Source organism: Toxotes jaculatrix, chromosome 16 (assembly GCF_017976425.1).
Source record: "Toxotes jaculatrix isolate fToxJac2 chromosome 16, fToxJac2.pri, whole genome shotgun sequence".
NCBI classification, from domain to species: Eukaryota; Metazoa; Chordata; class Actinopteri; family Toxotidae; genus Toxotes; species Toxotes jaculatrix.
Window position 1 is genome coordinate 15,926,076 of NC_054409.1, and position 25,245 is coordinate 15,951,320.

Consider the following 25,245-nt stretch of genomic DNA (forward strand, 5'->3'; position numbering starts at 1 on the left):
TTAGGTGTTTGCAAAACTTTGAGACATCAGCTGAGGGTAAAGAAAAGCCTCGAGCATCTTGAGAACAACCTGCAAGCTTGCATTGTTCAGAGAATACAGATGTCTTTGTACCTAGAGGGAGCACTGAGACAAATTTCTGACTTTATTTTAACAACCTATAACATTTTAATCATGCTTCATGTAATGAAAGTCTCCAAATAAATCAGACAAAACGCAAGGGCTTGGGTGTAAAGGCCAGTCTCGTAAGATACTCTCTTCATATTCAAATACACATGTATTTCGGTTTGATTTTATTTCTGTTAAGACTGTATTTAGTGCGCTTTAATCTCCTCCCACCTGCCTGATAAGGTTGCGCGCTCCCGGTGAGTTTTATAGCAACTGTTGCCCAGTGAGGCAGCGCCATAGTCACCGTAGTCCTGGCGACTGTAACCCACCAACAACAACCTCTCGCTCCATCATTACCACCTCCTCCACCATCCTCATCTTCATCAACCAGTCCACAGCTCAGGTTTGAATACATTCTTTACTATTCTTAGCCTGAATTGAAGTGCTTTCTTAGTTCAAGGGATCATTTTTGGGAGAGATATTAATCCTCTGGTTTATGTTTTGTCTTCTGCTGAATGAAGGCTCGGTGAATAGCTGGGGTAGTTTGCTAGCGAGGGTGTTTCTTTGTAACGTGTTAGCCTGCTTGCTAACGTTGCCTGTAGATACCCACAGCTGTGAGAGGTCCTGCTCGCTAGCAGGAGCTAGCAACGTTCTCTCAAGGGGTGTTTTATGGCTAGAACTTACCCTAATGTAGTGAGTTTGGGAGAAAACTGGTCTTCCGTGTAACTTATTTGCTTACACTTACCTTGCTGAGTGGTAACATAGGTCTGGGCTAGTCACTGATGCTAGCTGGTCAGCTGGAGCAGGAGCAGGTGTCTGTTGTTGCTAGGTTGCTAACGCCAGCGTTGCCTTCTGACAATGCCTGTTGGTATCCCATTTTTAGCTAATGTTACGGTGATATTGCAAGTTTTTCTTTCAGATGGTTCAAACCTTGTTGGTCGTATAAAATCAATAGCGTCGATCAGCAGTGGAAACTGCTGTGATCTAGCTTTCCACAGACTAACTGCTATTGACAATAGCTAAGCCATTACTTTCCCTTTTGTCTTAGGGAGCAAGATAGCTTCGCTAGCTTTTCATCTGCCCTCTTTGTGGCATCAGATGGCTATCATAAGCTACCTGATAACACAAGGCTAACTTTTGTAGTGGTCAGCTTTGAGGGAAAAAAAACACCTGCCTGATTAATATTAAAATACCTTAATGTTAGATCCCATTTTATCCCGAAACATTTCGTTATTCTGCATTGCACATTTTGTATCTGGGCTCGTAAACGTCAGGGTTTATCCGCCCCTTCTGTAATACAGGTGTAGTCCAGAGTTAATTACTAACAGTTAAAAGATTACCTTTTGTATTTTTATTATAAACATGTGCTGTACGTATTTCCTGGGTGCGCAGGAAAGGGAAGGAGTGTATTCAATCCAGCATGACACTGTACAGAGGGGAGATGCTTAGTTAACAGCGTAATAATGTGCCAGATTTGTTTAATGCACACTTTAACTGGGTAATTACATCTGTTTAAGTCAAACATACTATATCCCTTTTCTTCACTAACATTATAAACTTGCATTGTAGGATTCCTTAATCTTGTGGGTGGTCCCTATAAGTAAAGACTTGGTTTCTTAATGTTGCATCACAATTATTCTTGGGTCCACTGGGTCCACTGGGTCACCTCTGCAGCTGCTACCTCAGATTCCTGTTAGGGGATTGAACAGGTGTGTGTGTGTGTGTGTGCGCTGTGAGTGTGTGGTGTGTGTGTGTGTGTGACTTCTGACCATTTAGCCCTATAAGTCTATGTGACCACCACAGAAAACATATTCAGCTGTAAATAAACTTGGGTTTCCATGACCGTTCTTAGAACTAGGTTCTCTTTTTAGGTGTCAGTCATTTATCTGTAGGTCCTTTGTATGACACAAACCTGTCATTTATAACCAACTAATAGCACCAGAGCAGTTCAGATTAATTAGGTCAAAATGCTAATGGGACTGTTTTTTACCCATAATGGCAAAGGCCAAAATAATGTATGTTGATCGATGGGAATACGCATCCCAAAATAGATCATGCACAGACACCCCTCCCAAAACATGCACACACACAGAACAGGATGTTGGGAACTGCTAGTTATCAGATCATGTTACCACTTACCTGTAGTCCGGTAGGGCAGAAATAGTACCATGCCACCTGCTGCCTGGATCCTGTTGCATTTCCAATCACTTAAAGAGGGGCTGATTAATTCAATTATTCAGTCATCCATTTTCATGGCTTAGCAGAATACAGCATGCCTGGTTTGTTATTTGCCCCAGCCTGCCAGAAATGTATATTGTTGATGAAAGAGGGGTCTTAAAGGTGCTTGTTTTTGTTCCTTCATAAACCCAAATCTGGCAACTAGACTGAATAGTGTGCATTTAGGCTCACTTTGGTAACCTGTGTCATGATGCTTCAGGAAATGTTGGCACATAAAATTTTTCTATTTCCCGTCTTTACATCAAATCAGATTACATGTTGGACACTTGTTTTGTGACTTTTTGGCACCACCACAACAGTGTCCCATATATTAATGCAATGTTTCTGACATCATTCAACGTCACGTTACTGCAGGTTTACTTCATATTCTGAAAACCCAACTCCTGAACAAACAGTGCTTTGCATACCTCTCCCCACTTCAGCTCACAGTTACATATCCCTTCACCTGTTTTCCTGCTGTACTGGCGCCTGATCATGCTCCTGTCTTGGGTCGAATGTGTGTGAAAGGGAAATTTTGTGTATGGTGTACATTTCAGGCTTGTTCACCAGCTCATATTTCTTTACTTGGTGCATCAGACTCCACCTTTATCATACATGATCATTAGAGAGCCAAACAATGGTTTTGTGAATTCTCTGGCAGCTGAGACTGTGAGCCTTGCAGTCGTTACTATTTGTTGCTTGTAATGTTAGCAAGAGGAATTGAGGGGAGAAAACGCAGGGCAAAATGTTGCCCTCCTTGGTGGCTTTTGTTCCTCTGTGTCTTTGTAGGGCTTGCACTTGCTCAGTGGAGCACAGCATTTAAGTGGGCCACAAGGGAGTGCCTGAATGGTGAGGCAGGAGGTGTGTTAGTGTGTGTATGTGCCTGAGTGTGTGTTTGTGGAGGGGGTTGGGGTGAGGCAACAAGAGTGTGTTGTGATGCAGGGGCTCTTTTCCTCGATTAGGTGGGCTCAGTTTGGCCCATGTACTTTAGCTTTCAAACTGCACTGTGGAACATAAGTCTACATTCTCTTCTCTGCTCAAATCCTTTTTTTAGCATTGGGAGATAGTAAGCTGAAGGCTGCAGTTTGACTCTGCAGAATGACATTTTTATCACTTTGGTAGGCTGCAGCCAATGGCATTCACACCTCAGCATAAAGGAGTGTGTTGTAACATGTTAATCATATGTTTAATCAGGTGGTCATTTTTTGTGAATTGTCGTAATTTACAGTGTCTTTACAAAATCATGTAATCTAGATACATTTGCCTCTCTCGATTGTAGCTTGTTTTTGTTTTTTTACACCAGCCAGACCGCAGCCTGTCTATCAACAGCCTGCTGACATGTCTGACAGTGATAGTGTATGTACATATCCCCCTCCCCAAGGTGTTCAAAATAGTCATGCCGAAAGCAGATGGCTTTGCGTTAATGAATCTCAGTGCCTCTGTGTGCTTAAAGAAATTGCTGATTTTTCCTGCTGCCTTACTTTTCCTCACAGTCAGTGCAGTGGGAAAGACTGACTCAGCTTTGTCATCCAACTTTGAGGTTAGTCACTCCAACACAAATAAAGTGATAGCCTTCATCCCATGAAAAAGGCCAGTATGATATTGAAGATAAAGGGAAGGGGCAGGCTGTCCCTGAGGGAACTGAAGCTGTTAGGAGACCCAGCTTAATTAACCAAGAGAGGCTTGTTCATGGAAACTGTGATGGGGAGGAGGTGGCCTTCCCCTGGAAGGAATGGGTGATGTTAGCCATACTATTATTAACTCACAAACACAGGTTCACCAACAGTCTCTCTTCGCACTTTATCCTTATCTCTAAAATAGTTCACTTTATCCCTGGTTAGTAAGTATTGTAGACATAGTCTCTGATGCACAATATAGCTCTTTATTTAGGAGTAATCATGCTATCTCGTAAAGTCACTTAAAAATGAGATAATTTGCAAGTTGTTTTTAGTACCTTTTCAGAGTAGTGATCCAAGACTTCTGATTTCAAGTAACATTAAACAAGTAAACGTGGGGAATGACAGAGCAACAAGAACCAGCATCTATTTGGAGTTTGTTAAATATTAACTTGTTTTATGGCTGTGAACATGGAGACAAGACCATGTGTCACTGATGCATGAGGCTCTCAGTACATTGAGTACCACAAGGCAGATACAGGTGCTTGGGTAGAATGGCTCTAGAGCAGCTATAGTAGCATTGATTTGGGCAAAACAGAAAAGGGGTCTCTGATGAAACCTTGGGTTTTCTATTATGCCTTGATTAATATCTAATTTGGGTATAATTTATGCCCTGCGCTAACCAAATCATGAGGATAATTATTATTGGATGTATTTTCCTCTATACAAAGCTTTTGTCATGTAATATGATGGACTTGTCTTTGTGGTATTACATGCAGTATGTTCTGGACACATATTAAGGTGAAGGTTTATACTTTTTGAGCTATTTGAAGTTCGTGGCACAAATTTTATGACTATCTCATCAGTTTTTATAAAATAAGAAAAGGTAAAAGGTGATCCTTCTCGGTATCAAACTCGGTATAAAACGGTTTTAAAATCTGCTTTTCAAAAACAACCAGTAGAATACAAACACATATTATTAAGTTTAGTCTTCATTTAAATGAGTTATTCATCTTTGATGCCACATGAACATTGGCTCAATGATGCATTAAGATAATTATGTTGTTGTTGTTGAGTTGTAAAGTTGCTTTGCCAGTTAGACCAGTAGGTTGAGAGTGCTCTTGGTTTTTACTGATCGTGGCCATTATCTAGCTACAGTAAGACTGTGTTTTCTCTGTCTTATTTAGGCGCCATGCAGACCCCTGAAGCAGGCGCTGACTCCACCTCCACTGTCCCTCTTCAGACCACCGTGCCTGTCCAGCCTACCGGCTCCACCCAGCAGGTGCCTGTCCAGCAACAGGTACATCCATCCTGTCTGTGTGTGTGTATTCGTGTCTGAATGTTGCTGCACAAGTATGCATACTGTACCTGCATTCATGCATGTCCATTATTCCTCAGTGCAACGTGTGATTTTAGACAGTTAAATAATTAATTTGCAACTCGTGCAATTTGTTTTGCTAGGCCCAGACTGTTCAACAGGTTCAGCATGTTTACCCAGCACAGGTGCAGTATGTGGAGGAAAACAGTGGCGTCTACACCAATGGCAACATGTGAGTCACTGTGCTACCCAGCTCTGCTCTTACACCACTCCACAAATATTAGCGCTACATCTCTGCAGCCTGTTCTTTCTCCTCTTAAGTCTCTTCACACCATCATTCATGTCACAAGCACATGATGTTGGTGGGAGTGCACTGGTTATTTGTGTTTGTTTTCTTTTCTGAGGGGTGTGCGTTCGTGTGTTTGATTGTGCTCAGTCACCTGAACATGACCAGAAGTAGGCCTGTCTTCTAAGTGCTGACGCTACGCAAGGGTCCCCCGGGTCTGAGGAATGGGGTTACATACACACTCCACTAACAAGCCCAAGCTGTGTTTGTCCTGCTGTGAGACACACATACACACACATCAGTGTATGTACTGTCACAAACACACAGCAGCTGTGTGACCTCAGCTACTGGTGGAAATCGCCAGACTCAGTACTCAGAAATACAAAATCTGAGTACCAGACTTGTGAAAGTTATAATTAAAGACTCACTAAAATTTAAAAATAGTTCATTTAAAAATGCTATTATTCATATAAAATGATGACATTTTGAATGAAATAATTTTGAACTGCTCTCAGTATAATTGTTGTTGACAGTATTTGACTGTGCCTACACAAAGTGTATAATTATTACCATGTACCTTCAACAGTTGTCTCGCATAACTTTTTTTTTATTCCAAGAAAACACAAAGTGACACAGCTAGTCCAAAAGTTGCACTAAAAGTACTTCATCACCTAGAATATTTTTCTCAAGCTTTTTATTTTTTCAGCTTGAGCACATGACTGACTGTTAACCTCTCCTCTGAACAGAAGAACCTACTCGTACTCAGAGCCTCAGCTGTATAGCCAGAACAGTGGAGGGAGCTACTTTGACACACAGGGCAGCTCAACACAAGTGTCCACTGTGGTGACATCTCATGGCATGACCAACAATGGAGGAGGGGGCAGTGGAGGAATGAGCATGGGTCTGGCGGGGGGTCAGGTAATCAGCAGCAGTTCTGGGGCTTACCTCATGGACAACGCTGGACCCCACCCTGCCACGCAGACAGCACGAGCTTCCCCAGCTACTGTAAGTGCATAGTGCCCACTAATTGGGTTCCTCACATGCCTGTGCCTGCCTGCTTTTGTGTGTTTGTTAGTAGACCATCTGACTAGTATTTGTAGTGACTTTGTAGTCACTTCTAAATCTTCTCTTTTTAGATCCACACAGCTACACTCTTCCAATTAGAATAAATGCTCTGTTTCTTTTATGCTTTATCTATTCACTAGTTTGATCCAAAATAAAGGATGCCTGTCTCCAAAAACTTCTGCCAGCCATGTTCACTTTGCAACCCTTAATATTTAGTGTTCAAGTGATGCAAGCCTTTGTTTCTGTCCTTCATTTCATCTGTCTGTTCCCATTCTTTGGTGAAGAGGAAAGGAGGGGGTAAAACCTGAAAGACAGGTGTCTTAAGAAGGGGAGAATGGTCAAGAAATGTGCTTCACAGACTCGACCATTCCTCAGAAGAGTTGTGTATTGAACAAATTGGTGCACACAGCACCAATAGAAAAAGAGCCCTGAGCTTTAGATATAACCTGAAGGCCCTGTAAGGCATTTTCATGTAGTCTACTGTTTCTGGCAGAAATGTAGAAGTGTTCTTTTATGTAGAATAAAAACAAGATATGCAAGATAGATCCAACATTATGAGTCTTTGTTTTTTTTTTTTTTTTTGAAAAATACAATACCAAGGAGGAGACTTGGTTGAAACCAATAATCACATATAACTATGTCACAGAATTGCTACCAAGCAGCTACAGCCCCTTTAGTAGAGCTTTAATAAGTATTGGTATTGTTTAGTCTATTTTGTTTTATAATGGAGTCTGGCTCTTTCTCTAAACATAATAGTTGTTATAAGTTGACATATGCTCTTGGAATCTGGAGCTGTGTGTCTGCCAGTTGTTCACAACTTAGTTGATCCTATTGAACGTATGTCTCCATTTCTGAACTAGGCAAAGATTTTCCTGAAATGGCAGGTAGTCCTGTTCTGCTTGGGTTTAGTGGTGCTTGCTTTGGGATCTTTTCTAGATTCTCTTTATTTTTGCTAGTGGCCACTAATATGCCTACATCAACCCTTTATTTTTCTTGCTTTCATTTTTTTTTTTTTATTTCCCCCTCTTACATTTTGTTGTCCTGTGCTTCGTGGTTTATCAGATTGAAATGGCGATTGAGACGCTCCAAAAATCTGAGGGTTTATCCAGTCAGAGAAGCTCGCTGCTCAACAGCCATGTAAGTTGCTTTTACGAATGCTTGCCCTCGCCTTACTTTGACTTCTGCTAAACTCACTCTCTTGCTGTTCTGCCTCTCTGAACTCTCTGTACATTTGAGTTTGGTGTGGTGCTTGCTGTTTCTGTTGCTTCTTCTAATTGTTACTGCTGCTTTAATTTCACTGGCTGCTATAGAAGTGCTTTTGCAGAGCTATGATGCGGCAGTTTACCGACTGTTGGTCTGAGGTCTTTCGAGAGAGTTTGCTTGTACCAGCTTGAAACTCTTGAGTAAAACAGCATGTGTTTCCTTGTAGCTTCAGTGGCTGTTGGACAATTACGAGACAGCAGAGGGCGTAAGTCTACCACGATCCACCCTCTACAATCATTATCTGCGCCACTGCCAGGAGCAGAAACTGGACCCTGTAAATGCAGCCTCTTTTGGCAAACTCATCCGCTCCATCTTCATGGGACTCCGTACAAGGCGCCTTGGGACAAGGTTAGCGTCTCTTCTGTCCCTCATAGTTTTTCTATTCATGTTATCTTTTCTGTTCACCTGACTTTTCTGTCAAGATATGCTCACTTTTGGTTTTGTCTTGCAGAGGGAATTCCAAATATCATTACTATGGTATACGTGTAAAACCAGATTCCCCACTCAATAGACTCCAAGAAGACATGCAGTATATGGCTCTCAGACAGCAACCTGTTCAGCAGAAACAGAGGTACACAGGCAGCTACACATGCACATAGACACGCAGTACTCACAGTTTTTGTTTATACTGAAGCGAGCCTTGTGATTTCAGGTTCAAGCCGGTGCAGAAGTTTGATGGCGGCTCTGGGGAGAATTACTCAGGTGGAGGCCAGCACCACCCTGGTGCAGCAGAGCAGACAGTCATTGCGCAGAGCCAACACCACCAGCAGTTCCTGGGTCAGCAGCTTTTCTCTTTATCTGAATGCCTGTAAAATGTAAAACATGTGAAACGCACTGAAATGCAATGACATCTGACTTATGTTTATCACATTATTCCATAGTGGTGAATTACATTTTTTTTATTACCCCAACAGATGCATCGCGGGCACTCCCTGACTTTGTGGAGCTGGACCTGGGACCGAGCAATACAGAGAACATCAGTCCGGATGATGTGAAAGCTCTTCAGTCCCTTTACAGAGAGCACTGTGAGGTTAGATGATGCGTTCTTTTCATTTTCACTGCAAAGTCACCACAGCACACTCTGGCACATAAGTCTTTGATTCACAGGGGGAGCAGGGGATCAATTATCTCTTCAGTATTCCAAGAAAGTAGCATTCATTGATAAAACATAATCTCTCACTATGCAGGTATTGTCACAGTACATTTTCCTATTGATCTGCTTTCTATTAAGATTCTCATTCTCTCCTAGAACTGAGTCCATGTGTTTCCCCATTAGGTACACATGCCTGAATCCACCAGTGTCTCGCAGCATTTTAGTAGTTTAATCTTATTTAAGCTATCTTTAATAAGAAAAAGCTGGTGAGACAGGAAATACTGAATCAAAGTTTTACAAATTTTGAAAAAAGAGCACACATTTAAACTTTGGCTGGATTCGAAGTGTAGAAACTTTGGGAAAGGTCATGTGTGTTTATAGTGGCAGAGGTTTGTAAATGCCATCCACTGGCATTTTAGAACAGAATTTTCTCTTCATCTTGTGAAGTTTTCAATCACAATTCTTCTAATGTCTGGATAAGCGAGGAATCAGGTCATTCACAGGTGATGACCAAAGGCCTTGTGGTCTGACAGACAGCTGTCCACCTAGTGCTTTCTAACAGTTTGCAGACAGTTTGAACGATGTGCCGAGGTTTTGAGCTGTCCATGTGAGAGATTTCTGCTGCCATGTCAATACAGTGGAGGTGAATGGAATTTCATTTGTGGTCCTGAGAGCACTGTGAGAATACATTTGTTCCTGTGGATAATCCACAGACCTCACTGTCAACAGGGACAATTTCTTCTTCTTGTAGAAAGTAGTTCCAATGAAAACTATTCACTGTTTTTGTTTACTCTTTGTTTTTGTTTCAGGCTATCTTGGATGTAGTTGTCAACCTCCAGTTCAGTCTCATTGAGAAGCTGTGGCAGACGTTCTGGCGTTACTCTCCTCCTGACTCAGTAGAGGGTGCCACTGTAACAGAAAACAGGTGAGGTCAAGCTGATGATGATTTAAAATGTTGAAATGTTTTTTTTCCTTACATGAAGTCTAAATTATGTTGTTTTGTTAAAGTGAAATATATATACCAGAGCATATTTAAATAATATAAATTTGAACCTATTTCATTTTAGTTTAATCTGATTTCAAAAGGCATCTTTCTAAGTCTGGTTTGTTGATTCTGCAGCAGCATTACTGAGATCGAAGCACGGCTCCCCCGATCGCAGCTACTGGTGCTGTGCAGAAACGAGGCTGTTCTCAAATGGATGAGCACCTGTGACCACCTAATGTACCAGGCCCTTGTGGAGATCCTCATTCCTGATGTCCTGAGACCCATTCCCAGTGAGCCACAGCCAGACACACCTCTCATCTTTACTTGTTTGCTGTGTGAAAACTTGTAGTGTCATAATTAATTTGCTGTTGTTATTTTTGTCTTTTTGTTTTCTTTGTTGTTTCATGGTTCAGGTGCCTTGACTCAAGCCATTCGCAACTTTGCCAAAAGCCTGGAAGGTTGGCTCAATAATGCCATGAATGCCATTCCACAGAGAATGATCCAGACCAAGGTGCACTACTGCAGCATTCATACAGAGTCTACCTTTGGCAAAATGCTACACAAAAAGTCACTTGTTCATACAATTAAATGTATGTACAGTGTACAGTAGGTAACACCTGGGCCTTTGTATGCACTGTTTTCCCAGATTGCCGCTGTTAGTGCCTTTGCGCAAACACTGCGCAGATACACATCTCTGAACCACCTGGCTCAGGCAGCGCGTGCTGTGTTGCAAAACACTTCACAGATCAACCAGATGCTGAGTGATCTCAACCGTGTTGACTTTGCCAATGTACAGGTCAGGACCACTCTTTGTGTTTGAATATTCAGTGGTGAGGTTTTTGTTATCTGTACTATAATCCCTTCTCTATTATACATTATCTCAAGAGTAGATTTTTTTTTTTTTTACCATATGTTGCTGTATAGGAGCAGGCATCGTGGGTATGCCAGTGTGAGGAGGGAGTGGTTCAGCACTTGGAGCAGGACTTCAAGGCCACACTACAGCAGCAAAGCTCTTTGGAGCAATGGGCAGCCTGGCTGGACAATGTGGTGACTCAGGTGCTCAAACCCTACGAGCACCGGCCCAGCTTCCCCAGGGCGGCTCGGCAGTTCCTGCTCAAATGGTCCTTCTACAGGTCTGCAAAAGAACAAATACACTGAGACACATCTGAGAGTGTGCAGCATTTTGAAGAGAGAAAACACTTACTTTGTTCCTTCCTGTCTCTGTAGTTCGATGGTGATCAGGGACCTGACCCTGCGCAGTGCTGCCAGCTTTGGTTCCTTCCACCTGATTCGCCTCCTGTATGATGAGTACATGTTTTACCTAGTGGAGCATCGTGTAGCCCAAGCTACTGGAGAAACACCCATCGGTGTCATGGGGGAGGTACAACTGTGGCATCTTGAGTCTTTTTATCTTGATGTAGGACGTACTTTGCTTTTCTGTTTCATAGTGTTACATACTGACACTGTGATAAACTATGCTATATGAGAGATATGCTGTATGTCTGATGTAAAATGACATGTTAGTATCTTACATCTCAATGAAATGGATGAAATTATCCCAGAGGAGATTTTTTACTAAATTATAATCTAGTATCTCACTTAGATTAGGAAAAAATCAAAACAATGTGAACCACCAATCATGATGTTTGTCTCTGTTTTCAGTTCGACAGCCTCAACACACTATCCCTCACTAACATTGATAAAGGTATGTGACACAATCTGTATTCTAGAAAAGAGATTGTTTTGTCAACTGTTGAGAAATAATTATGTCTGTTATTCAAAGCATTTTGCATGTGTCACAGTTGGTTGAATTCTGTGGTCATTTAGGTGATATGCAGACAAAGATGTAGTTAATGAGCTAATTCTGATGTTTAAGTGAAAAAGCCTGATTCGTAGAAAAAGATCTGTTATCTTTTAAACTGTTAAACTGCAACCTGGTCACAAGCAGCAGCAGCAGCAGCAAACATTAAATTTCGTTGAGGAATGGCCCCAATTAAACATCAGTGAATCCATTAACTAAACATCTAGTTCAAGATCTTAGCAGCATCACAACAGTTTTATGATTGCCTTGTGTGAGTGGACTACAAAATCAGGATAACAGCTTTGAATATCACTTACCCATGTGCTGCTTTCTCCTGTCCAGATGAGACGAGTGGGATGGACAGTGACTTAGAAGAGGACGCGGAGGAGTCCGGGGAACCTCTTGCCAAGCGGGAGAAATCGGAGCATGAGGTGATCCAGGTGATCCAGGTGGGGGCACTAGAGGACGGGTCCCACCCTGTGGTGGGTGTCGTCCAGCCAGGTGTCCTCCACTCGCTGCCCCAGCCCCCGCAGGATCACACTGAGCACATCCTCACCCCCTCAGCCGGTACTCCCACCATCCGCCACTGCAGCACCACAGGCAACACCTATGCCTCCGTTTGAGGGTCCGAGGGCACGGCCACTAACGTCTGGCCTATTTTTGCTGTTTCACTCTCCACATATCTTTCTCTCTGTAAGTCTAGATGTTTCCGTCTTTTTCATGCATTGTCTCTGTCTGCACTCGTGTGGACATGCTCTCCTCTCCCTCTCCAGCCTGGTCAGTAGAAGAGTGCTGAAATGCTGATACTCTGGCCAAGATGTGCTGTCCGTGTCTTACTGCTTAGATTCTGGATGTGGTGTCATCCCATAAGTCCGTGCTGTATCACAATGCGGCAGCTGGTGGAAGGGACCTGGAGGAAAAGGACTAATTAGACCTGTTAAACATTTCCTGGTTAGTCTTGTCTTAACAACAAACCTGTTTGTGTATACAGACAAGTTTTACCTTGAAGGAACATTACACTCCTTCATACTACTGATGTCTCAGAGCTCAAATCCACGTCACTAGTCCCAGTGGAGCAAAGTCATCAATTGACTCAAGACCTTCGCCTATTGTACATAGTTTTGCTGTACTTTCAATTGGTATTACCCAAAACTCATGGTGCTATCATTGTGCTTTGTTTTAGTTTCTAGTTATCCCTTCTAGTTTTAGTATGATTTGTCAACATGCATTCCAATTGCTGATTAACTTTTGGCTGAACGAAATATTTTTGAGTATTGTATGTAGCTAAAAAAATGACTTTCTATGTATGTATGACATTTAAAAAAGGATCATGGGGCAGTTTTGTTTGTTTGGTTTGAAAATTATTTCATAGCCACCCGCCGATAACCACTTATAGCTTTTAGCCACAGAAAAAGTAACCCCTAAAGAAATATCTGTGCTGCTACTCGTGTATATAGAGATTGAGAAGACCGGCTGCACAAAACCACTTCCTCAATGCTAGCTTTTCTATGCACTCTGTGCATAATGCTTGCCTTTGTTAATTTTAGATGCTCTATAGTGTGATTCACGTGACGAGCTGTAATCTTGTAAAACAACTTCCTGGACACATTCCCCTGGTTTTGCAGTTTCTGTCTTAAAGAAATTTCTTAAGTTCATGAAGGACCAAAAACAAACCGAGAGGAAGCTGAGAGTGAGCCATTTGGGCCACCCGAGAGCTGTTTCCTGTCCCACAGTGCCATGTTGCAGAGCAGAAGGAATGTCAGGGATTAAATGTACCTCGGCTTTATCATAGTGCCTTATCCTTAAATGCAGCTGTCCTTGTAGTCCTGACTGTGTGGTGTAGAGAGCCCACAGCCCCTCTGCATTGTCCCAGCCACAGATTTGGCTTTCTGGTGACTTGTGGCTGGATTTGGGCTGGCTCATCAGTGTTGAGACCAAGGAATGCAGGCACAGAAACACCTGTTGTTTTCTCTGGATCAGCTCTACTAAGCTTATTATCTGAATCATGGTCTTTAGCCTTGCTCCTGCCCTAACTCTGCCCTCTTGAGGCCTATTCTTGCATTAGCCTTTGTTATTGGGTGAAGTATGTGTGCGCGCGCGTGGGAACATGGTTGCGTAGGTCTGCGCTGTGTTTGTATATATGCCTGTGTGTCTGCGTGCTTGTGTGTATGTGTTGGAACACATCCATCAGTCACCCTACCTCAAACCAGTGGTGCCAGCCCTTTGACGCGTGCAGAACAGTCACCAAACACTTATTGCACACACACCACTGTACTGCACAAATCTCAACGCGATGGAGAAAATCTGCATTGCTTTTCTCTCACCTCTGATACATTGTGATTTCAGTTTTTAGCCCATAAGATGCTTCATCCTTTGTTCCCTGTTTAAAGATCATCTTTGTACAGTGGACCAAAAGTAGATATTTTCTGATATTCAAAGAGATATATAGATATATATGTATAGTATATATAATGATGATACACTACATATATTTGTTGCTTTTTATGTGGTTGATCTGATTGTTTATATGTGATTGTTTCTTTTGGTAGCTCCTCTGTAATTTAGTTTATAGACTGTGAAATGGGAAAGGCATGGGGACTAACTTCTGGTTCATTAGACTACATCTATACTTGAACTGTTATAGCCTTCTATGTTGTGGAGAATATTGAGATTAATCCTCTAAATAGGAACATTTTGCTACTAAAATAATTTTTGTTCTTGTTTTTCATACCCGTTGAAATGGTCAGCACCATTTCTCTGCAGAAATGTTTATTTATTGATATTTATTGTGTTTTTGTTTTGGGGAACTGATAATGAATCATGAATTATACCACTGCAAAGAGCAGATCTACTGTACAGAAGGACTGGAAAGATTTTTTGTTGTTTTTTTGTTTTTCTTTTTAAGTCGTGTGTAGGTTGGTTTAAAGATTTTTAAAGAAGGGTTGGCACTGTATTTGCTGTAATCAGTCCTTTAGGTTCTATCACTAGTCCAAAAATTCCTTTAGATACTAGCAGTACACAGGTTTTTGTCTCAATCTAGGTTGTGTGCCTGTGTAGAAAACATGTTTAGCAGTAAAGGAGGATGGTAAAGTGCAAATACTGTGTGTCATTTAGGATATGGGGTCAGTGGACTCTTACAGTTTCGTTAAATTACATCGATGTTACTTTGGGGAAATTCTGGCACCCCCAAAAACACATTCCTTAATTTATTAAACCTACGGTGCACATCTCATACTGTAGCCTTACCCCAGTTCTACTGGCTTGAAATGTCTGGAGTACTAGATCTAGGAACTGAGCGCACCCAAGTCTGTCTTTCTCATTATATTCCTTAAGGACAATTTGAAAAATCTGCTACAGAAGGTCAGTGAACTTTTAAGTATCTGGAAGTCGAAGGCCTGGGGTGTTTTGTTTACATCAGTCTGTGACCATAATCAACTTGCACGAGCGATTGCTCCCTGACTCTCCGTATTCAACTGTCAAATGCAAGTTTGGAGAACGCATAGACAGTAATGAAAATGTCAAATTAAAAGATGAATGGATGGAAAAACTTAAGCTCCAGATCATCTCTTATACTTTCTCCAGAGCCTCACATAAATCTGTGTTCACATTATAACTGCGACAAATTAACTGACCCAATCCCAAGAGCTCACTTCACTGACTCCAACACTCTCTGAATTTTTGAGGTTGCAGTTGTAAAAAAAAAAAGAAAAAAAAGAAAAAAAAAGTGATGGTGTTCTGTCTGTGACTTAAAATTTTAAAATATGTCGTAAATCTGGGTAGTGTGTACTGGTTAGGAATGAAGGTTCTGCAGGAGATATTATCTTGTCTCTCAGTGAATGATTTTTTTTTTTACATGAATCTCAGCTCCCTTATCATATGAATTAACTACAACACTGTACATGGTAACGTATTATTTTGTGCCTGAAGTGGAAATGGCTTAAACATGTTTTCTTTAAATCTTAACTGTGTGCTTTAGGATCATAAGTGCTGTCTGGTCTTGCACGCCTACCATGTGCTGCTAGAAAACTGTTTTTGTTAGTTTCATGTTTTTTTTTTCTCCTCCATTTTGGTTTTTACGTAGACTGATGTGCCACACAGTGATTTTAGCTTTCTGCATCTCAAAGCCTGCCTGGTTAACACTGGACTGATGTTAATGCTGCCAACACAATTGTACTTTATTTCTCTGTGTCTTTTGAAATTGAGAAGTAGGATTGTTTTGTTTTTTTTCCTTTCTTTTTTGTAACAGCTAATTGCAAATGAGCCTGTTTCCAACCAGAAAAAAAAAAGACATAAGCTATTCCTTAACTTGTCATAGGAGTGAACACTAAGAAATGCCTCTTCACCTGGACAACATGGCAGCTTCACTGACCCATAGCAGACTCCAGTGCCTTTAATTTCGCCCCGGCCAGAGCAGATGGCCTGGGTGACTATTGGGTCTCTGGTGGGCTACAGATAGAGGCTATCAGAGCAGACATTTCATTGCACAGGTGCTGCCACTGAGAAGACACCAGGCCTGAGGAAGCATAAAGACCTGTCCTCAGACTGGACTATTAATTATTTACTGGATGTGACACCACAGACACACACACTGAGCAGGACACACATGGTAGATTACCTGCTAACGGCTTTTTATTGTATAGAACTGGTTAATGAACAAGGAGAGTTACTGTAAGTAAAACGCTCTCTTATGACTTTTTTTTTCTCATATTCGTGATTTCTTTTGTCAAATGATATTTTCTGAATGCTGTGACCTGTTTGAGATTTGTATTTGGATGTTTTCAAGTGCCATTTGACAGTCTAGTGAGTCGTGGCCATCTGTAGCACGCTCTAATGCAAGCACAAGCATTTGGCAGTGGCATTTGGGGAAGGTTTTTATTTTTGATTCACCCTAGACAAAAATATGTATATATCAAAAACTGAAAAGGTATATTTATTTGTGTCCTAATTATTTGATTTGTTCTTTTGGTGAACATTTTATCAGATATGTTGGCTAAAGTGCTTTTGTGATTTATTTTTCCTCTTTTCGGGATAATGTATAGTATCTGATATAATATATACACACAAATTTCATGTGACTTTCTTTTTGTGTGCCGTTAAGTTTTCTTCCTATCTTCTCAAATTGGCAAGCAAACCAATGCGTGTAGGGTGATTTGTATTGTGTATTTTACATAAAAAACGAGGACAATTGGGGGACTTTTATATTTATAAAGACATTATCATTTAGTGTGTCGTATTGATGAATATAGAAACTATTAAAGACACATGTAGTTTGGTTTTCTGAATATTTCAGATCTCAGCTCAGGCTAGCTTCTTAGTGTTGTTTTCTTAAAATTTGTGACATGTCTTTGCAGTAATAAACGTTCTCTTGTTCAAAGTCAGTGTCCTCTCTCTTAATTTTGGCTCTCACTCTAATGAGATGACTCCATATTAGCGTTAGCCCATTAAATTTTATTCAACCATATTCATACATATAAACACCAATATCATTCAAACTCAGTTATGTATTCAGAATGTATGACATAATTGTAAAGATTACAATGAGCACGAACTTGCATTTCCTGAAAATTGTACAGCTTTTTTTACCTTTTTTTTTTTTTTTTAAATCATTTTCAATTTGGACCAGAGTGGTTCATCACTGTAAAGGTAGCAAAAAGAGTATAAAATACTGCAACAGCTGTAGGTAAACAGAGCTCCAAATACCAAAATATTGTTTGAATAGTGCTGAGCAAAAACTAAAATCATTCAGTTGATATTTAAAACCAAGCTTTTATAAGCGGTATTAACACTGAAATGACTGCAGTCTGATAACCTTTCCACTTTTCAAAGGGTATATTTGGCATCAGTATGGCTTACGCTTCCTCTCACAGTTCAATCCTTGCTTCCTTTCCTCAGCTGTTGTCTATGTTAAGTCATCCAATAATAATAATACACTCAAATTAAAACGGGTGGAGGTGAGCTAACTTAAGGTGATGATCCACCACAAATGTATCTTTTCACGATCAAAGATTCACCGCCTGTAGGTTTGAAAGGTGGTTGTTCAACAGTAGTTTAATTCTACATAGACAAGATATCCATATTTCATAAACCACTCTATATGTTCCAAATAACCACTGTTTTGCCATTTTTAAAAAAAAAAGTGAAATAAACCTTTCCAACCTGCTGTGGGTGAGTGTTTGATACTGAAAACACAGATTTTGGGCAGATGACACTTTGAACTACATTTTTCATGGGTCTTACCAAGGTCATTAGCAAGAAAAACTTTTCAACTATGCTAAGGTATTATATGGATACAACAAGTAACCGCACAGGAGACTATGGAAAAAGACAAATACTTAGGCAAATTAATAAAGTGCTAATGGACACTATGTGGGCATCTAATAAAAAAATGACATTACAAATAATATTACGCAGATGTGTTACAATAACCGTTTCAAAATATTTTATCATTTCAATTAAATTGGGGGTTTCAAAAACTTCAGTAGAAAACATCACTTCTCAGTGTGATAACAACCTTGACTGGCAATAGAATAATGGAACGTTTTTATAAAGGGAAGCTGAGCTCAGCTAAAATGGGCCTATTTAAATGCTCTTCGTGTCATTAAAAACAACTATTCAAAAGGGGAATATAAATCAAATAACATCAACAAGGACTGTCAGCTCTGAAAAATATTCAAGATTACATCTTACAAGAAAATGAGTAATGAATAACATGATTTCACATAAATGTCCTGATCTGTGAGGGGCGAGGAAAAAAAAACTCCACTTACATGAAGCCATATCAGCACCGGAGCGCAGCTGAAGGAGGACTGGACTGGCAGTATACTCCAACTGAAATCACATTTAGTACGTTCAGACAGGGTAAACAAAAGGTTTGCATCCAGTACAAGGCACCACATTGTGCTCAGCCAAATAGTTTGTTCTCTTACTAAATAGTTCAATAAGAAATGTTGTCAGTTGTCAGCTACAGGTGTTCCCAACATCTCAAAATCTTAAATACAGAAATGTTCACACTGAGGGGAAAAAAACAGAGTATGAATCATTTTTTGTTTGATCATTTACTCTCTTTGCATTTGTTTTGTTCAGCACAAAGGCTTATAGAATAACTGATACGCTTTTTGCATGTTTTAATCTCAGTGTGGACACATTTTTACATCAGTATGAGATTATTTTTGAACAGTGTCAGAATACTGGCTTCCTTTAATATGCCCATCCTTTTGGCTTCATGTTTCCACTGTGCTACAGCTCTTCCCAGTGTGACTCACATGTTCCTCCAGCTGTTGTTTGGAAGTCACTGAACTTAGAGACCCGGAGTCTCATTCAGTATCCTGACAACTGCTCGCAGTGCTGGATTCGAAAGTAGTGTGCTTGGAGTATACTGCCTACTCCTACAACCTATTCAGCATCCCTGTAGTTGCAGTCCTCCTCCGGCACTCCGGGCCTATAGGTGGAGTGGTCTGTTAAAAGTACAGTCTGATTTTTTTTTTTTTTTTTTTTGTGTGTGTGTTTGTTTTTGTTTGTTTTGTACAATTAATGTCTTTCAACTCAGTCAAGAGGCTGAGGGTCAGCTATGGGCATGGTGTGCAGAACTTCATCCAGCAGCTGTAGAGCTCTGTGTAAATGGATTTCAATCCAGCAGGGTGTCTCTTTAATGCTTTGCCGTGGGTAGTCGGGCCCCCAGCCTTTCACGAAGCTCATCCGCAGGATGCACAGCCTGCGCAGGTCGTCAACCCCGATGCCTGCAGCAGCAGACAAACCTGCAGGGGAGTTACAGGCAGAAACTTTTAGATCAATGTGGCACTGTAGGCCAAGCAGATATGTCAGCTGAGTTACAGCTGTCGTAAAAGTTGGAACATATACCAGATAGACATGCGGTTAAGTAGAAAAAAATACTACTGTTAATACACAACTCCCACTCGGATCAGACCACACATTTCACGACATTTGAGCTGAATCCAATGGAAAAAACTCACTGTAAATGTTGGTCTGTAACGATGTTAGCTATGTGAAAATGTATTTCACCATCTAAAATTTAAACTGTTCTGGACAATGTTAAAACCACTTGATAGATAAGCTTGTAAAGAACTTTTCTGTTTGCTTTAACACATTTGGGTGTTGGATCTAAAATTATTATATAACATTTTGTTAGTTTTGTTGGTCAATTATTCAATATTATCCAACTCATCTCACAATGTCTAGAAACATTAAGCTTTCTAACACCAAAGAGAAATACAGTGTGACTGCCAATTTATACTTTCTGCATCTGGGTCTGGGTCAGTTTTGGACTACATCGAGCCCTTTAACCATATCTTGCAGTATGAAATATGCTTAGTCATTTTATACTGAATATATGTTCATCAGCTGCAGAAGTCATGGTTTGCCTCAAGCAACTCTAATTCTCTTGTTCACGAGGCAGTGCAGTGCCGTGAGAAAGCCTCTGAAAGCAATCATTATAATACACTTTCTGAAGGGTAAGTGCAGCAGTTACAACACTCACTGATGGCAGGGGCGATGCCTCCCACAGAGCCAGGTCCGGGAATGTTCCCGGCCACCGCTGCCGCCTGAGCTGCAGCTGCTGCCTGAGCCGTCGCTGCCTGCTGCTGCATCTGCCTGTGGCACTGACGCAAGTCAAACACCTGGCAGGACACAAGACAAACGATAAAATCTGATGACAGGCAAAGACACTGAATGAACATGCAACCATCTGACTGTCTAGAGATATTGTGACGTTTAATGTTAACTTGACCAGGTCAGATTTATAGCTTGATTAACATGTATATATGGTCAAAATTTCCCTGAATAATACAGCAAAATGAAGTGAGCGTGCAAATATATTTTATTCACAAATGAGCTTTCCATTAACACCGCTTGGAATGTTTCTGCTTTTCACTGTATGTGAATGGTACTACGGTCTTACCTTGATGTAAGCGCTGGGGTAGATCTTGTGAACTGCATCTCCAGGAGCACGCCCAGCCTCTCGATCCAGGTAATAGCTCTGCACAAACACTGCATGATCACTCAAACAGCGCACCCAGACGTCTCCTTCTCCTTTGCACTCCAGCTGCACGCCTTTACCAATGTGAAGCCTGAGGAAAGAAAGGAGGAGGGAAAACTTACAAACACAGTCAGAGGAATAAGACATTACACACACTCTCCAATACTATCATTCACTTATCAAACCTAGGGTGATATTTTAAACTTTGTCCACTGGAATGAACTAGATGAAGATTTACAGAACCTCCAAATAGGAGGTGGAGTACCTGGCTCTTTCTATGTTCTCTGTCCTATGAACATTGCTCAGTTGGCCCAGGCAGAAGCGATCCCCTCCTGATGGATCCACATAGCCGTCCACAGTCACTATCGGACATGTGGATGGCACCTTAAACGTCTCCCCAACCTGGACATCCATCTCAAAGTAAGCAATGGAGCACCAGTATTCTGGAGCTGGATAAAAAACAGATTTTTATTTGATTTCAGTTACAGTTTCATGATGCATAAAGGTGGATAAATATGTGGATTGTCTAACATCTTTAGCTTGATACTCACCTGGGTGATTGGATATGGGGGGCTGAAACGCAATTTCATTGGTAACAGGCCCTGCAAGACAATGTCAATATTAATTTTGAAAAAGAGGCACTGAAACCTGATTCTGATTATTCAGAAATTAGCACTTTCTGACATCAGTACTGTAAAATCATCTTATATCTGAGCTGCTCTGTTCTGTAATCATTGGTAAACTAACAGCTCCACAGCGTCCTAGAGGTTAATAATGTCCTCCAGCCAAAAATCATTGCTAAATAACTAATTAAACAGGGCTCATTATTCTAACAGCGCATTATCTCTGTTGACTTGAAAGAGGATGTTGTCTAAAACAATATGGACTATTTCTACAGAATGTATCCAGGATCTCCATCCACTCACAGTAATGCCCTGTGTGAGGCATGGGTGGATGATGCTGTAGATGGCCATTCTGGTGTTGAGGCACAGCAGGGGTGAAACTGCTGCTCCTGCTCCAGTTGGGGGTTGGATCTGTAAATATATATTCAAAACAGTTGTGTTGCCAGTTTGTGCCAATTTGAAGTCTGTGTTGTTGATCCCATAGCCACTAAATACAAAAATAAATGTTTATTGTATTAACAGTAAGTTTGTGCATCTGAAATTTCAAGCTATTTGCTGGGGACAGGTAACCCCTCACAAAAAGCTGTGTTTTAAATTGGCCTAAACCTACTTGTACAATTAGTCAAATTAAATCTTTTTCAAAATTATTTTAACTTGGTCACATTAATTTAATTCTGACAAAAAAGAGCACAGACTGATTCTTCCATATGTTTTGCATATATGTGTAGTCCCTGTGTAGTCTCACTTGAGGGTCCAGCGCTGATGGTAGAGAAAGCAGAGGTTGAAGCCGAACTGCTGCCCTCCGCTGGGGGGAGCAGAGCAGGGCTGCTGAAGGTCTCTTGTGGACCAGGCCTTGAGGGCGGATGCTGGATAGTCTGCAGGTGGCTTTCAGAGCTGGAGTGAGATTGCTGGTTATCATAGTCATATTCATCCTTTACCAATAGTGGACCTAGCAGAAGAAGACAAATGTGGTTAAAACTGACACTCACAAAGTCTTCAACAAATAAACTGCAAAACTTTGGCACTCCTTACCTGAACTTGAAAGGGTCAGCCCTGATAAGTCTGCAAAAACATTAACAATCAATTAGACAATTAAGACAATTAATGTTCAGGTCTATGGTCAATATTCAGAGTAGGAAAGCACAGGCTGTACTTTTTCCAAATAAATCAATGCATCACATAACGTAATCATCACAAAGAATATCAAGTACCATGAGTGCATGTGTAGTTCTAGTCAAGACTGGCAAACCTGTGACTCTCACTTACCAATGCCTGGAGAGACAACCCTCTCGTAGTGGTACGGGTTGACACAGACATTATCACATTTCAGGTCAAAGGCATACTGGCAATATTTCACATGTTTTAATTCATTCTTGTGTAGATCAGGCCATCGCCACAGTCGAGCATAGACAACATGGGGAAAACCTTTACGCCCTGCAACCTAAAGCACAGAGAAAAATGTCTAATGAGATAGGTAGTGTTTCTGTGGCATCTCTCACAATTTTCTCTTAGAGCAACACTAAACCAACTTGGTGCTGTATCTCTGCTACTGTACCTGTAGGCGTCCATCCAAAGTTCGCTGTATGGTTACACACTTGCTAGGATGCGCTCCATTCGTAGTGATGGCTGTGATAAGGGAATCCAGCTCATCTTTCTTCTCCTTCAGCTTCTTAACTAGACTCTCAATAGCTCGTTTAGCAAAGCTTTCACTCTCCCCTCCCTGTCGGTGGCACATCAAGCTGTGCACAATGCTCAGGCAGGCATCGTTGCTTGTGGGAGTGTTCGTGATTGACATCTTGCTCCTCAGGTTTCAACCTTGGGGAGGCTTTTCAGTTTTATCCTCTATGTCTTTACCAGTGGAGTTGATATGGTGAAATTATTGATGATCAAATGCAGTCCGCGTTTAGCAATCTAAGACAGAGAAACAGTGTTTTATGACAGAATTCAGATGTGTACGCCAACCAAACTTTCAAATTACATTACATAAAGTACCACTCAAACACAATCTGTGAATCATTTCAACTGAAGAGAACTGATTAGCGTGTTCAGTCCTCTTTGAAGTCAATCTAAAGTGCCATTAAAACCCCTTACATGCCTGTAAAGGTGACAATAAAATAACAATTCACCTACTAGCCACAGTGTTTACAAAAACGGTAACTTCTGGTTCAAGTGAAAAACCACTGCGTTAAAAGCTCACATTCATGCATGCAGAACCCCTCACAGGTCGTCATCTGCAAATATGGCCATTATATCTTGTCTGAAATACAAAACAAAACATTCTTATGGTACGAAGAACTAGAGTGTGTCTATTATATAAAGATTAAGAGTAAATGGATATCAGATTAACGTAACCTTTTTAAATGCATTTTCGCAGCCAACGTTAGCCCTGATGAGTACCAAAGCTAATAAACACAGGTAGCGATGTCCTTCCTAACAATACCTGAGTATTTTGCAACCCCACCTGACTTAAAATATACTACTTAATTATTCCTTACGATTATTCGTTCAAATTAATGCACGTTTAGCAATTAAATAAAAGTGCAATTGATGAAGAAAATGAAGCTAGTGCTTCAGCTAATGTTGGTTTTAGCTATCACCGTGTAGTGTATCGTAAGTTGGCTAACGCTAGCTTAGAGAGCATTCGTCTCCTAACATAACCAGCACCAAACACAAAACTGATTTGTGAACTTACCGTGATTTATCCGCGCAGTAGCGTTAGTCGACGTGGTGGCAGATAATAAGTGAGAGGTTTTAGCGACCTAAATTTTGATACGCTTTCCACCGTTAATTAGCCTGCTAGCACATACGCTAACAGCTAACAAACATTCATCAACTTGAAGCTAGCTCGCTAGCTAACCTTCTCATGTGATGGCCTTACCTACCTACCTCACGAGATATTTCGATATCATATTAACTAAATCCGTTTATCTGTTCGCTTTGTTACAATTTACTAAAACAGCGGGGAAAACTGTTTAAGCTAACAACCACACATTTACTGGTTAGCTGGTCACGAAAATAAACAAAAAAAAAATCCTCTCCACCCACCACGCTCTCAATGCGCATGCACTAGTGAAATGTGACAGGCGTGGCGCTGCAGTTTGTTTTCCCATCTGTTAAAAAAAAAAAAATACTGCCAATATATCACACACTAAAAAGACATTTTAGGGTGATAGCTGTTTTACTGTAATGAATTTGTCTCAATTTGTTCTGGACTGCTTTGCGCGGTGTGTTAGTTTGAGGGTGCATTGCACCAGATGTTCCATTATGCCTGAAAACTGTTTTTCCGTTTCAGTTGTCATTTAAGTAAGTCAAACAATCAAAATCTCTGCATTGAAATAACGGCTGATTGGGCTGGGATTAGCAACTGAGCAAAGCGGGCGACTGTTCAGTGGCCCGAGACCCAGAGACTGTATCAATTGGTTTGTAGAAAATGTACAACTGAGGTAAATTATCTACTGCGGAGACAGGGGCCTAAGGCTGGTTCTGAGCCATTACCTCATCTTAGGACATGCTGAACTTTAATTTTTAAATATGTTCCATTTTCTGGATGTTTGACTTAAAATGTGGAAGACAAAAATTTTACCTCTACCATTTCTACAATGAAAGTGATACCAGACCTGAATCTGAATGTTCTGATCAAAGAGGATGTTCAAAGTGTCTAATCCTCCAAAGTCATGGATTTACAATTTTAAGAGCTACTGCCTTAAACTAAAAGAGCAACAAGCCCTTGTCACGTCAAGTTTTCAAAATAAATGTTGTTATATGGTTACATATGGAATATTTCCCATATATTGAAATTTGATTTCAGTTTTACACTGTAAGATCAATTTGTTCGCTACCAGTCGATATCTCTGCCCTGCACACTTGGCCTATGTAAATCT

The 25,245-nt window shown here is 40.8% G+C and overlaps 2 protein-coding genes and 1 long non-coding RNA gene across 7 annotated transcripts; 1 reads left to right on the forward strand and 2 right to left on the reverse strand.

Moving 5' to 3' along the window:
* The first annotated feature begins 386 nt into the window (after positions 1 to 386).
* rfx3 (regulatory factor X, 3 (influences HLA class II expression)) lies at positions 387 to 17,117 on the forward strand. 3 transcript variants are annotated; one of them, XM_041059815.1, is made up of 17 exons: positions 387 to 508; positions 5,126 to 5,238; positions 5,400 to 5,488; positions 6,289 to 6,547; positions 7,670 to 7,744; positions 8,037 to 8,218; positions 8,322 to 8,441; positions 8,523 to 8,647; positions 8,785 to 8,900; positions 9,773 to 9,888; positions 10,084 to 10,238; positions 10,362 to 10,459; positions 10,595 to 10,744; positions 10,873 to 11,081; positions 11,176 to 11,329; positions 11,611 to 11,653; positions 12,092 to 17,117. In XM_041059815.1, exons 2-17 carry the CDS (start codon positions 5,131 to 5,133, stop codon positions 12,370 to 12,372), a joined length of 2,280 nt encoding a protein of 759 aa, XP_040915749.1. In that variant the 5' UTR covers positions 387 to 508; positions 5,126 to 5,130; the 3' UTR covers positions 12,373 to 17,117. The 3 variants fall into 3 exon arrangements, with proteins under 3 accessions (XP_040915749.1, XP_040915750.1, XP_040915751.1); XM_041059816.1 differs by lacking the exon at positions 7,670 to 7,744; XM_041059817.1 differs by lacking the exon at positions 7,670 to 7,744 and having other exon boundaries at positions 10,087 to 10,238.
* On the reverse strand, positions 8,555 to 11,278 carry LOC121196043. The gene is made up of 4 exons (XR_005895534.1): positions 11,153 to 11,278; positions 10,856 to 11,083; positions 8,777 to 9,872; positions 8,555 to 8,676 (listed from the first exon to the last, which is right to left on the reverse strand). It is a non-coding gene; the product is annotated as an uncharacterized LOC121196043 (long non-coding RNA).
* A 233-nt stretch (positions 17,118 to 17,350) lies between the features above and the next one.
* On the reverse strand, positions 17,351 to 24,399 carry smad4a (SMAD family member 4a). 3 transcript variants are annotated; one of them, XR_005895533.1, is made up of 13 exons: positions 24,057 to 24,399; positions 23,562 to 23,621; positions 22,920 to 23,275; positions 22,631 to 22,805; positions 22,397 to 22,426; positions 22,110 to 22,313; positions 21,668 to 21,775; positions 21,293 to 21,343; positions 21,007 to 21,190; positions 20,664 to 20,832; positions 20,244 to 20,382; positions 19,012 to 19,503; positions 17,351 to 18,577 (listed from the first exon to the last, which is right to left on the reverse strand). XR_005895533.1 is itself a non-coding variant. In XM_041059818.1 (12 exons), the coding sequence occupies exons 3-12, from the start codon at positions 23,157 to 23,159 to the stop codon at positions 19,292 to 19,294; spliced, it is 1,512 nt and encodes a 503-aa protein (XP_040915752.1). In that variant the 5' UTR covers positions 23,160 to 23,275; positions 23,562 to 23,621; positions 24,057 to 24,399; the 3' UTR covers positions 17,351 to 19,291. The 3 variants fall into 3 exon arrangements, 2 of the variants coding, with proteins under 2 accessions (XP_040915752.1, XP_040915753.1); XM_041059818.1 differs by having other exon boundaries at positions 17,351 to 19,503; XM_041059819.1 differs by lacking the exon at positions 23,562 to 23,621 and having other exon boundaries at positions 17,351 to 19,503.
* Between the last annotated feature and the right edge of the window lie 846 nt (positions 24,400 to 25,245).

Bases quoted from the DNA above. Each gene is read 5' to 3' on its own strand.
- rfx3 (XM_041059815.1), top strand. From the start codon at position 5,131: ATGCAGACCCCTGAAGCAGGCGCTGACTCCACCTCCACTGTCCCTCTT. The intron at 11,082-11,175 runs GTCTGCAAAAGA...CTGTCTCTGTAG, and splicing joins CTCAAATGGTCCTTCTACAG to TTCGATGGTGATCAGGGACC. The intron at 11,330-11,610 runs GTACAACTGTGG...CTCTGTTTTCAG, and splicing joins CCATCGGTGTCATGGGGGAG to TTCGACAGCCTCAACACACT.
- smad4a (XM_041059819.1), bottom strand. From the start codon at position 23,159: ATGTCAATCACGAACACTCCCACAAGCAACGATGCCTGCCTGAGCATT. The intron at 22,427-22,630 runs GTAAGTGAGAGT...ATGTTTTTGCAG, and splicing joins GGTTGTCTCTCCAGGCATTG to ACTTATCAGGGCTGACCCTT. The intron at 21,776-22,109 runs GTGAGACTACAC...ATATATTTACAG, and splicing joins CATCAGCGCTGGACCCTCAA to ATCCAACCCCCAACTGGAGC.